Source organism: Rhinoraja longicauda, chromosome 5 (genome assembly GCF_053455715.1).
Source record: "Rhinoraja longicauda isolate Sanriku21f chromosome 5, sRhiLon1.1, whole genome shotgun sequence".
NCBI lineage: Eukaryota > Metazoa > Chordata > Chondrichthyes > Rajiformes > Arhynchobatidae > Rhinoraja > Rhinoraja longicauda.
Window position 1 is genome coordinate 79,255,656 of NC_135957.1, and position 13,161 is coordinate 79,268,816.

Sequence of the window (13,161 nt, forward strand, 5' to 3'; positions counted from 1 at the left end):
ATGTCAGCTATCAAACCAACTGGTTCTTGTCTGAATCTGATGGAAACTCCAATTAGTGAGTTGGTTAGGTCTGGACCCTGCAGCAGTTGGCAGTTACGTGATTTTCCTTTGAAGACTGCACCGTAGTCAAGGACCACCCTTAAAGTTCCTTTCTTTGAGTGATACACCCCGTGGTGAGGGATGTACCAGAGTTCTCCATCACTTCGATTCAGCTGGTCCACTTTCAGCATCACCATTGGCAATCATTTCTGTGAGAAAAGATGTATATTCATCGTAAAACTTCTCATTCTTTTGCCAAACTTGCGTTTCAAGCATAAATGACCCACCCAAGTAGGGTTTTTACAGCGTATGGTCCATCCCCTTGGCTATTGACCAGCTCCCAAGGTTCCAATACGTTTGAAGTATTTGTCCTGATGAGTAGGTTAATGCGAGTCTATTTCAGGAATTTTGATATCCTTCAAGTAAGGCCATTGTTTGAGGTCTTCTTGTCTGGGAATGTTTAGCTGAGAAACAGGCATGGTCTTATGTGTGAACACATCAGATAGTTGAATAAGACACAAAATGCTGGAGTAACTCAGCGGGTCAGGCAGCATCTCAGGAGAGAAGGAATTGGTGAAGTTTCGGGTCGAGACCCTTCTTCAGTGTGAAGAAGGGTCTCGACCTGAAATGTCACCCATTGCTTCTCTCCGGAGATGCTGCCTGACCCGCTGAGTTACTCCAGCATTTTGTGTCTACCTTCGATTTGAACCAGCACCTGCAGTTATTTTCCGACACAGATAGTTGAATAAAATCGTCTTTGTCCAGACTAGATATTTCCAAATCTGAGATATGACGACTGATCACAGGCTTCACTTGGTTCATGGTACGCAAGAGAATTTTGGTCTTTGGTCCTGCAATGATCAGCCTTCTCATCAAGCTTTCTGTGCAAAAGGTAGATGAACTTCCATAATGCAAAAATGTGTATGTTTGCAACACTGTGCTCCCCTTGTGGCTCTTTATGTGTACTGGTACAATGAAGAAGGTGAAGGTTTCATCACCGTCCCCAATATGCCCACACATTTGAGATGGGAGTGCAGCATCACTCGCAATTGGCTTTTCATTCTGTTCTGTATGTTCTGGTTTCTTTTCTGTGTCCTTTTGTTCAATGCAAAGTATTTCAGGATGATTTTGGTTGTACACATCGCAAGCCAAACGACTCTTGCAGTCTTTGCTCATGTGACCTATTTTCAAACATCCAAAACAGATTCCCTTCTCCTTTAAGAAGTCTATCTTTTCTTTGTGCTCCTTCTGCTTGATCTGCGGACACTGTCCCAATATGTGACCACTTTTGTTACAGAACAAACAAGAACCATGTGGCTTGGTGGTAGATACATCCCTTTTCATTCCCTTTGTTGTCAGATTTTCTTGCACCTGTGCTTCTACAGGTTTTGCAGTTGTTGCAAAATTGCTTGCTCTTCGTTGCGGCTTTTCTCTTGCCTTAGCAAAAGTAGAGCTTTTGACAGTTGCATCTGGTTTAGCATCCTGGATGTTTCCAAAGAGTGGATCTGATGGTATCTTCACTTGTCCCCTGATCTTGTCAAGGAACAATTCCAAGCCTTTCAATTGTTCTTCTAGTCTCTTCTGTTCTTTCTTTCTTCTCGGTTGTTCTTCTTTTATTTTCAACTGTCTTCTCTTCTGTTCGTCTTCTTCTTCCTCAATATCAATCTCATGCTTGCCTTTCAGGGCAGCAACCCATTTCATGACAGCAGAGAACGTTGAAGACGCAGATGATGCAGAAAAACTTTTTCCCTTTACGAAATCCTTTCTGATATTGCCACCTAGTGGCTGAACATCAGATCTAACCACAGGCATACTTGTACACTATCCCTTTAAGCCGTGTTGATGTAAAGTCGTATCAGCACAAGAATTCAAAACAACTGATATCACGCGATGCTCAAGGTCACTTCTTTATCAGCATTCCATTACAGAAGCCTTTTTACAATATAGCTTCTGATATACAGCATTTCCAATAAAGCTTAATGCTGTACTCACTTTTCCTGCGCATTGGCTTTCGAAGGTTCCCATCTCCGTTAGTCAGATTAGCGCAGGTAGCGACCCTGTCCAGTCTGTGGGATTTGGCGTCAGGCTTGTGAAGTAAAACAATCCTTGTACTCTCCAGTTGATTCACAAGCTCCAGTCTCACTCATAGAGCCATTTCTTTCTTAAAATGGCTCTTTAGAGGCAACTCTTACTTAAAGTGTAATAGCAACTTCAGTCTTTTTCAGTAAACTCTCTTCCAATTGCCATTATTCCACAGGGAGCCGGTCCGATCTTGACGCAAACCCCAACAAAGAGATTTTCCAGATGTATTTTCAGTTTAATTAGTTGTTTATTGAAGCAGTTGTACAAACAAGAAGATGAATATACCAGGCTGTACTTATTTCGTATTCAAGTCATAGCTGGCTGCTCTGTTCTCCCCGGCTGCCCACAGCTCTCGTTGCAGGTCTGGAAATAATTGTATCCCTCCAAGGTCCCCGTGTCTAACTGCTCCCAGTCCCTGTGTCTCCAGATATACCACCTAGTTCTGGTTCCTCCCAGTCCATTATGCCCATATATGTATTCATCTAACGACAGCCCCCCGAGTGTCCAAAATAATATGGCAAGATATATCTAGACAAAATAATATTACACGCTAAAGCAGCCAGCACCAACACAAATGGCTCATACAATTAATATAGATGACAAACAACAATGGGTCCAGCACTGGCCCCTGGGGCACACTAATGGTCATAGGCCTCCTGTCTGAAAAACATTCTTACACCACCATCCTCTGCTTCCGACCATAGTCAATCCTGCATGCACTCAGCTGGCTCTCCCTGGAACTCATGCGATCTAACCTTCCACAGCAGCCAACAATGCAGAACCTGGGCCTGGCTGAAGACCATATAGACAACATATATGGCCCAGCCCTCAACAACCTTCTTGGTTATTTATTTGAGAAATCCAATCAAATTCTTGAGAAAAGGGAGGCAACACACCATCCTAGAGGATGTAGCAAGTAGAATGGATAAGGGAGAGCCAGTGGATGTGGTGTATCTGGACTTTCAAAAAGCCTTTGACATGGTCCCACACAAGAGAGTAATGTGCAAAATTAGAGCATATGGTATTAGGGATAGGGTATTTTCATGGATAGAGAACTGGTTGGCAGACAGGAAGCAAAGAGTATGAATTAACGGGTCCTTTTCAGAATAGCAGGCAGTGACTAGTGGGGTTCTGCAAGGCTCGGTGCTGGGACCCCAGTTATTTACAATATATATTAATGATTAATGAATTAAATATAACATCTCCAAGTTTGCGGATGCCACAAAGTTGGGTGGCAGAGTGAGCTGCGAGGAGGATGCTATGAGGCTGCAAGGTGACTTGGATAGGTTGGGTGAGTGGGCAGATACATGGCAGACGCAGTATAATGTGGATAAAAATGAAGTTATCCACTTTGGTGGCAAGAACAGGAAGGCAGATTATTATCTGAATGGTGTCAGATTAGGAAAAGGGGAGGTTCAACAAGACCTGGGTGCCCTTGTACATCAGTCACTGAAAGTAAGCAGGCAGGTACAGCAGGCAATGAAGAAAGCTAATGGCATGTTGGCCTTCATTGCAAGAGGATTTGAGTTTAGGAGCAAGGAGGTCCTACTGTAGTTGTACAGGGCTCTGGAGGGACCACACCTGGAGTATTGTGTGCAGTTTTGGTCTCCTAATTTGAGGAAGGGCATTCTTCCCATTGAGGGAGTGCAGCGTAGGTTCGCAAGATAAATTCGCGGGATGGCGGGACTGTCATATGGGGAAGGATTGGAACGATTGGGCTTGTATTCACTGAAATTTAGAAAGATGAGAGGGGATCTTATAGAAACATATCAAATTATAAAAGGACTATACAAGCTAAATGCAGGAAAAATGTTCCCAATGTTGGGGGAGTCCAGAACCAGGGGCCACAGTCTAAGAATAAAGGGGAGGCTATTTAAAACTGAGAAGAGAAAAAAAACGTTTTCACCCAGAGAGTTGTGAATTTGTGGAATTGTCTACCGTAGAAGGCAGTAGAGGCCAATTCACTGGATGAATTTAAAAGAGTTAGATAGCAAATGGGGAGAAGGCAGGCACGGGTTACTGATTGTGGATGATCAGCCATGATCAGAATGAATGGCGGTACTGGCTCGAAGGGCCAAATGGCCTCCGCCTGCACCTATTTTATATGTTTCTATGTTTAATCCAGAAAGCTCTGGAACCAACGGTGCTGGAAAATTGGTGGTAGACCTGTAGTTTTTGAATATGTATGAAAAATCCAGTATTGTGTTTCTTAAGGTCCTGATCACACAAAGATTTGTCATCAAGGATCAGGTCAGTTTGGTAGCACAAGTTGACAACTGTAAAAACTAACTGTTCCTTCACTCTGCCACTGGCAGAAAATTCTGGGGCATTGCATCAAAGTGAACGTGTCCTAAAAAAAATTGTTCATACTTTATGTTGATAATAGATTGTAACATCCAAACCTTCAGACATCTGCACAAGAGACAATGTTAATTACAAAATTAATTGCAGCACAATAACGTTGGTTGTATTTGTTATTCTGAGAGGTACAATAAAGCAAGCATTTATTGTGGTATTGTTTCCACACCAACATGTCCTATTTTACATACACTAAATATTGTACAGTAATATGATACAGATGTGTGCTAAGAAATTGACAAATCCGTTTTGTTTACCTGTCGCAGTGTACGTGCCACCAAGCTTTCGAGAACTGGTCCTCGATCTTCATGTAGCAAGTGAACCTCATCCAAAATCAACAGTCTGACGATCTGGGACAAGGCAACATCTCCAACACTCTTACGCGTTACCACATCCCACTTTTCAGGTGTTGTAACAAGCATCTGATAAGAGATAAAATTATTCTCAATGCTACACAGAAAAATATTACATAAGATTCTCTTTGCAAATATATCATGTGCAATATTTTAACATTAAAAAATGGAAAATGTCTCTATTTATGCAGAAGGTATGAAAACATTGGCAGGGAAAGAAATTGAGTCTATATTTCCAGCTATGCAGCCTTTCTTCAGAACTGTATTTAATAAAGATGTTAATTATTGGCACAATTCTGTGCTGTTCTGTTCTGGGTTATTCAGAATACCAAGGCAAGACTTTTCGGGGCCATAATTTTGCCCCCTTCGGTTCAGTTTATTGGTACAGTGAAAAGATTTTTGTTGCGTATTGACCAGTCAGCAGAAAGACAATACATGATTACAATCAATCTATTCACAGTGATAAGGAAATAATGTTAACTGCAAGATAAAGCCAGCAAGGGCAGTTCGAGGAACATCAAAGTGGCAGATAATCACTGCTCTCTGGTTGTGGTAGGATGATTCAGTTGCCTGATAACAGCTGGGAAGAAGCTATCCCTGAATCTGATGGTGTGCGTTTTCACATTTCTGTGCCTTTATGGGATAAAGTAATCACTATCATAGAAACATAGAAAATAGGTACAGGAGTAGGCCATTTGGCCCTTCGAGCTAGTACTGCCATTCAATATGATCATGGCTGATCATCCAAAATCAGTACCCCGTTCCTGCATAATCTTGATTCCCTAAGAACCCTAGCCCTAAGAACAATATCTAATTCCCTCTTGAAAACATCCAGTGAATTGGCCTCCATTGCCTTCTGTGGCAGAGAATTCCACAGATTCACAACTCATAGGACCACATCTGAAGTACAGTGGGTATTTTGATCTCCTTGCACCAGAAACAAAATCCTTGCCATGAGATGGAACACAGCAGTTTCATCAGAATAGGTATAGGAGCAAAGAGGTCCTTCTACAGTTGTACCGGGCCCTGGTGAGACCGCACCTGGAGTACTGTGTGCAGTTTTGGTCTCCAAATTTGAGGAAGGATATTCTTGCTATTGAGGGCGTGCAGCGTAGGTTCACTAGGTTAATTCCCGGAATGGCGGGACTGTCGTATGTTGAAAGGCTGGAGCAATTAGGCTTGTATACACTGGAATTTAGAAGGATGAGGGGGGATCTTATTGAAACATATAAGATAATTAGGGGATTGGACACATTAGAGGCAGGAAACATGTTCCCAATGTTGGGGGAGTCCAGAACAAAGTGCCACAGTTTAAGAATAAGGGGTAGGCCATTTAGAACGGAGATGAGGAAGAACTTTTTCAGTCAGAGAGTGGTGAAGATGTGGAATTCTCTGCCTCAGAAGGCAGTGGAGGCCAGTTCGTTGGATGCTTTCAAGAGAGAGCTGGATAGAGCTCTTAAGGATAGCGGAGTGAGGGGGTATGGGGAGAAGGCAGGAACGGTGTACTGATTGAGAGTGATCAGCCATGATCGCATTGAATGGCGGTGCTGGCTCGAAGGACTGAATGGCCTACTCCTGCACCTATTGTCTATTGTCTATAATGAGATGGTAGGCTATATATGAGGAAAGATTGACTTGTCTTGGCTTTATATTTACTTATTTCGAAGAGAGAGGATCTCATTGAAACGTAAGGCTAGACAAGTTTGGCCACAGATTCTGTGCGTGCCACAAGCTCAGGATCGAGAACAATACATTTTGAACTGAGATGAGGAGAAATGTCTTTGCTCAATAGCTGGTGTATCTATGGATTAAAGCTGGCAAAGGAAACCAGGTCGGTAAACCCATTTAAAGGAGGTAGAGTGACTGAGCAAAAAACAAAGTAGCAGAGAAACTCAGCAACTCAAGCAGCATCTGTAGTGGAATTGACAAGTCACGTTTCGGGTTGGGACCTCTCTTCAGATTATGTTCACCAAAGGCATCAAGGGTTATAAAGTTATCGAGGGAATCTGGTGTTGAGAATGAAGATCATGAAGGCCATGAATGGGAGTACTTGCTCAAAGGGCCAAATTGCCCACCCTAACTCCTAATTTCTACGGTTCTATATTTCGTACTCTAAAATATCATCAACTCCTCAGAATTTCCTTCTCCTGAACATCACAACCTCCCACTACATCACCTTCAAAAAGGTCAATATAACAGCCAAAGTAAAATACGCACTATCAGATGTGAAATAATGAAAACGTGATTTACAAAACTATGTCCATTCTCAATGCACAATTCATTTAATCTAATTGATTTACTGGGCATATAAAAACTCATTTAATAGCCTGCAAAATATGAGTCTTCTGAGGATGAATGTCTACCAGCACACGATAGCAATGGTAGCACAATACTTGACAATTTAAACACTTGACATTTAACTTACAACATTCACACTACAATGTTCCGCTTTTACGATATGCCCGGTGCGGCTCGGCCGCTGGACTTAACAGTGCCCGGTGCGGCTAGGCCGCGGGGCCTTCCATCGCCCGGCGCGGCTCGGCCACGGGACTTTACATCGCTGGTGCGGCTCGGTCACGGGACCTAACATCGCCTGGCGCGGCTCGGCTGCGGGACTTAGCAGCGCACGGTACGACCGCGGGTCCTTCCATCGCCCGGCTCGGCCACGGGACGTTTCAGCACCCGGTGCGGCTCGGCCGCGGGGCCTTCAATCGCCCGGCTCGGCCGCAGGATGTTTCAGCGCCCGGTGCGGCTCGGCCGCGGGGACTCCCATCCCCTTGCGGGGACTGTGCGGGTCGGTCGGGGACGAGCTGTCTGTCCGTGGGCGTGGGGAAGGGAGTGGAAGTTTTGTTGCCTCCATCACAGTGAAGGGGTGTTTGGAGTCACTGTGATGGACGTTTGTGTTGGGGTCATGTGTCTTGTGTTCTTTTTTTTGTGTGACTGCTATGTAATTTCGTTCGGTACCTTGGTACCGAATGACAAATAAAGCTCTGTATTCTGTATTCTGTATTCTGTAATACGATAAACTTTATTCATCCCCGGAGGGAAATTGATCTTCCGACAGTCACAACACACAAGGTACACAATAACTTGAAATTAAAAGTGCACACAAAAAGAAAAAGACAAGCGACTGTTGGCTGGCTGCCGTGTGCACAGCGCCATCACCGGAACAATGAACAAACAAAAGATCATAGACTTATCCTCTTGGCAGGGGACTTTAAACTAGAGTCCCTGCCCCTCGCCCCCACACTGGGTCCCCCTTTGTTCTCCCATTGTCCCCCACGCTGGGTCCCCATTGTCTTCCCCTCCCCCTTCACGCTCATCGACAGCGAGGCCCCACCACCACCGAGGCTCCCGTTGCTGCCGAGGCCCACATTGCCGCCGAGTCTCCCGATACCTCCGCTGAGTCTCCCACTGCCACCGCCGAGACACCCATCACTGCCACCGTTGAGGCTCTTTCGGCCCAGACAGGCCTCGCTGCCCAGCTTCACCCCAATCCCCTTAGTTGTGGATTACAGCACATATTTCCCCTTTTCTCTCCAATAAGCAGGAATTTATCATTCCCACATTAGCTATCTCACACCGAAAGGAGCCTCCACTCTTAAGAGCTTAAAAATTCTTAATTTTGTTAAGAAACGGAATGAAATTTTCAAAATTGATAGTTGTTAAATTTGGAGCTTTATTATTTTGTTTGATTTGTTGTTTTCCAATAATTTATGAAACATTAATTATTGGAAAACAACAAATGAAACAAAATAATAAAGCTCTGAATTTCGCAACTATCAATTTTAAGAATTTCATTCAGTTTCTTAACAAAATAAAAATATCAGCAAAAATCTACGTATATTTACATATTTAGAAATTGGAATCTTTTCAAAACTGGAGGAACTCACAAACAAACATGAAACATCAGCACTTGCTGAAACAATTGAAGTTGTTCAATGTCATGAAACTGCAATGGTTTTGTGGAAACAATGTTTTAGAATCAGCAAGGAACAGGTCTAAATGAATTAAATGATGCATAACAATTCTGAATTAAACAATTTTAAACGAAGGGTGCATTTTGCATGCAGTGACCATAATCGAACTGATTGAAGTGCATTACCCTGAACTATTAACTTTGTTTCTCTTGAAATAAATTATGTCTGACTCGAGTATTCTCAGCATTTCTATTTTTGTTGTTGATATTTCAAATTTTGAGCATCTGCTGTACTTTGGTTTGGTGTTCCACATTAATGTGGATTTGCGATTAATAGTAACAAAACAAAAAATATGATTGTGGTAAGTATTAAAAGAATGTTAATCAAATGATCATAGCAATGATAACTTAATTTCAAATTACATGGTAATTGTAACCGAGCAAGAATAGCCCAAAGCACTTCCAAGAAGCATTGTCAAAGAAAAAAAGAACTGTTGCCAATCTACATAAAGCGACATCAAGAAACTAAAACCTTGATGAAAGAATTAGATTTTAAGGTTCACATTAGAGGTGATGGAAGAGATAGACAGACAAGTTTAGAGACAGAAGCTTAAGGACTTAACCGCTGAAGGCAGGGCCACCAATGGTGCAACAATTCAACTCAAAGATGTTCAGGCAGCCTATAATAGAGAAACAGCAATATTTCAGAAAATTATAGAGCAAGAGGAAAATACTGGGAGTGGTTCAAGACGGAGCTCGTCGAAAACAAGTATGAGAAGAAATAGCAAAACTATTAAGTAAATAACTTGTATATGTGGTTTTTACAGTGGAGGAAAATGACAAAATATTACCTGTAATTGATCTCCTTTCTTGATCTCACCTCATATAACACAGAACGTAGAAAGTAGCGCAGGAATAGGCCCCACAGTCCACTATATCAGTGCTAAACGTGATACCAAGATAAACTTATCTCATTTGCCTGCACATACTATGTCTTTATCTACTCTACCAATTCCCATCATTTTTAACATTAGAAAATTCTAGTATTTTTAATCTGACTTTCCCGACTTTCAGTCTGAAGAAGGGTCTCAACCCGAAACGTCACTTATTCCTTTTCTCCAGAGAAGCTGTCTGACCCGCTGAGCTACTCCAGCTTTATGTGTCTAATTAGAATATAAATTGTTTGGATAGGTTGAAAATTTGTTAGATCACTGATTAAGTATTGCAAATGAAAAGATATGATAATAGGTACATCTGTAACTGCATTGTACGTACATAGCCGATGTTATTCTGTCCTTCATTTTAAAAAAGATGGAGCAGTACAGTGGATGTAGAATGGGCTGTAAAAAAAAGTGATCATGGATTTTAGGCTATAAACTCATTAAGGACAGTTGTGCCATTGACTGCTCTCTAGATTAAAGCAACTGTATCATGTTCTTAAAATTCAGTCATGCTGTGCTAAGCTCTGTGCCTGTGAGACTCTTGAATTCCTCACCTCAAAACACCAAGGCATCACAAGTTCATTTTGTCATGCAAATATATACTGTGCATGCGTGTGCTGACACTGTGTATCCGTTTCACAGTCTTCAAGCCGCTTAAATATCAGGCTCTTAAATTCATCTTTTGGTTTAACTTGCTAATCTAAGATACTGAACCCAGAAAACAAAAAAAAGATCTGATCTCAGCTCTCACAGGGAATCTTATATATGGATCCAACGTTGCACTTAGACTCATCTCATTAATCACTGAGCATGTTGGTTGGCTCACTACATCATGGGAATATGTTTCACATATGCAAAAACTGAGTGGAATTGTAAATGGGTCACCAAGAGACTGCTGTATTTTGGACAGAATCAGCTGATACAAAAAAATATATTCAGGGTTCAAGAGAAAACATTGCAAGTGCCAGAAATCTGAGAAAATGAAAACAAAGAAACACAGAGCAGTCAGGCAACTGTGGAGGGAAAGACAGACCATCCCCCTCCCCAGGTACTTTCCCCTGCAAGTGCAGGAGATGCAGCATCTGCCCTTACACCTCCTCCCTCACATCCATCCAGGGATCCCAGCAGCCTTTCCAGATGAGTCAGAGGTTTGCAAGAACCTCCTCTAACCTCGTTCAATGCATTCGGTGCTCCTGATGTGGCTACCTTCACATCGGCGAGATCAAGTGCAGACTAGGCGACCGTTTCGCCTGAACACTTGTGCTTGGTCCTCCAGAGATTTTCTGTCTTCACAAATATTTTAGGGACTTTCTCACTACATCAACAAGGTTTCAGAAATTAAGAGTCCCCTTTATTAACAAGCATGTAGTTGTCAATGTGAAGTTCAACTAATAACAAAAAAGCAGGTTCCAGTACTGTTAGACAAACAGAAAATCCTAGAAATGCAAGCAATCCCTGCATTAAGGCAAGGGAAATTTGCCCTTACGGAATACACAAACTACTACCCAAAAATTGTGATTCAAAATAAAATTTGCCCTCAGTTACGAGAGGTTGAAGATGCTTATAAAAGCTCTAGCCAGCTGGTTTGCACAGGTTTTAAAAGGTCACCCAGATACACCATCAGTACAGGACGCTTTCCGAGAGTCCATCCTTGTGAAGGATCTTCCGACATCAATCCCTGAAGCCATTGAGAGGTATGGGGGCTGGAGGGAGTACATCGATGTTCTCCCTTTTGAAACGAGCATAAAAAACATTGAGATCATCACTCTTGATGACTTGCTGTCACTTGAGCTCCACTTTAATTTCACTTTGTAGGAAGTAATGGCATGGCAACCCGGTGACATAGCTGTAGAGATGCTGCCTTACCAAGCCAGAGACCCGGGTTCGATCCTGACCACAGGTGCTGTCTGTACAGAATTTGTATGTTCTCCCCATGACCTGCGTGTGTTTTCCCCGAGATCTTTCGTTTCCTCTCACATTCCAAAAATGTACAGGATTGTAGGTTAATTGGTTTGGTACAAATATAAATCGTCCCTAGTGTGTGTAGGATAGTGTTGATGTGCGGGTATTGCTGGTTGGTGTCGACTTGCTGGGCCGAAAGGCCTGTTTTGCATTGTATCTCTAAACTAGACCAAACCCCTATCACAACTGCTGAATGTCCGTCTCATCCTCCTGTTTGGACTGAAAGTAGCCTTTTGCTTTTCTGATGGCCTGACCGAGGTCACACCCTGAACTTCAGATAAGACCCTGTATTGGCAGACTTGAATGCCCGAGATCTAGTCATCAGTATATTGTGTGCTTCTTGGTTCATCCAAGGCTTCGGGTTAGGATACCTCACTATTTCAGACACTCCCTCAAAGCTCATAATTTTTCATTTTCCACAGTTCCTTTAAACTTATGGGGTAACATTTATTTTACTCCAGTTTAACATTTTTTTTATTGAATATTTCACTTCTGTGAATCTTTACTGGTGTGATGAAGTATTAACTTCCAAGAGTCCAAAAAAAATCTGCGTGTCTGGCAAAAAAGTCCAAAGTGTGCTTGATTAACAGAGCCTAATTATAATCCAATAAAGGCCTAACCAAGTATCGGGAGACTTCAACATGATATTCTTGTTTAAAAACAGAACATTGTACAGAACAGCACAAAAACAGGCCCTTGGGCCCACAATATCTGTGCTGAACATGATGCGAACACCATTTTTTATATACCGGCAGATAATCCCATATGCCTCCACTCCCTGTATATACTTAAATGCCACTATTTAATCTGCCTCAACCACTACCCCCTCACAGAGCGTGGCAGGTACTCATCACCCTCTGTATAAAAATATTGCCCTGCATATCTCTTAAACTTTGCTCCTCTCACCTTAAAGGTATGCCTTCTGGTATTTGATTTTTCTATTCTGTGAAAAAAGGTTCAAACTGTCTACCCTGTCGATTTCCAGACTCCAAGCACAAATTCCCTTCTTGATCATATCCGGCTTTTTCCTACTATCACCAGGACGTGGCACAGGGCGTAACTTGGAAATTACTACCTTCGGGATCCTACTTTTAAATCGTCTGCCTAATTCCCTATAATTTTTTCACAGTTCCTCATCCCCCTTTCCCACCTATGCTATTTGTGCCAATGTGCACAATAACTTCTGGCTGCTCACCCTCTCTCTAGAGAGTCTTCTGCAATCGCTCTGAGACATCCTGGACCCTGGTACCAGGAAGGCAACACACCTTCCTGGATTTTTACTTGTTACCATCCTCCTAACGAGTCATGACGGCTCTGTCTGATATTTCCCTTTCCAGCTGTGCCTCAGAGCCAGGCCCAACACCGCATCTCCTCTGCTGCTGTTCTGAATGACTGGAGCGACTGGGCTTGTATTCACTGGAACTTTAGAAGGATGAGAGGGGATCTTATTGAAACATATAAGATTATTAAGGGGATTGGACACGTTAGAGGCAGGAAACATGTTCCC

The 13,161-nt window shown here is 42.6% G+C and overlaps 1 protein-coding gene across 3 annotated transcripts in view; it reads right to left on the minus strand.

Moving 5' to 3' along the window:
- ascc3 (activating signal cointegrator 1 complex subunit 3) overlaps positions 1-13,161 on the minus strand; it is a 328,254-nt gene that overhangs the window by 250,733 nt on the left and 64,360 nt on the right. For all 3 annotated transcript variants that reach the window (XR_013547292.1, XM_078399847.1, XM_078399848.1), the window contains exon 11: positions 4,737-4,901. Coding sequence is in view for 2 of the 3 variants with exons in the window: in XM_078399847.1 (XP_078255973.1) it covers positions 4,737-4,901 (165 nt within the window). In the remaining variant the exon portion in view is untranslated. The remainder of the gene's footprint in view (positions 1-4,736; positions 4,902-13,161) is intronic.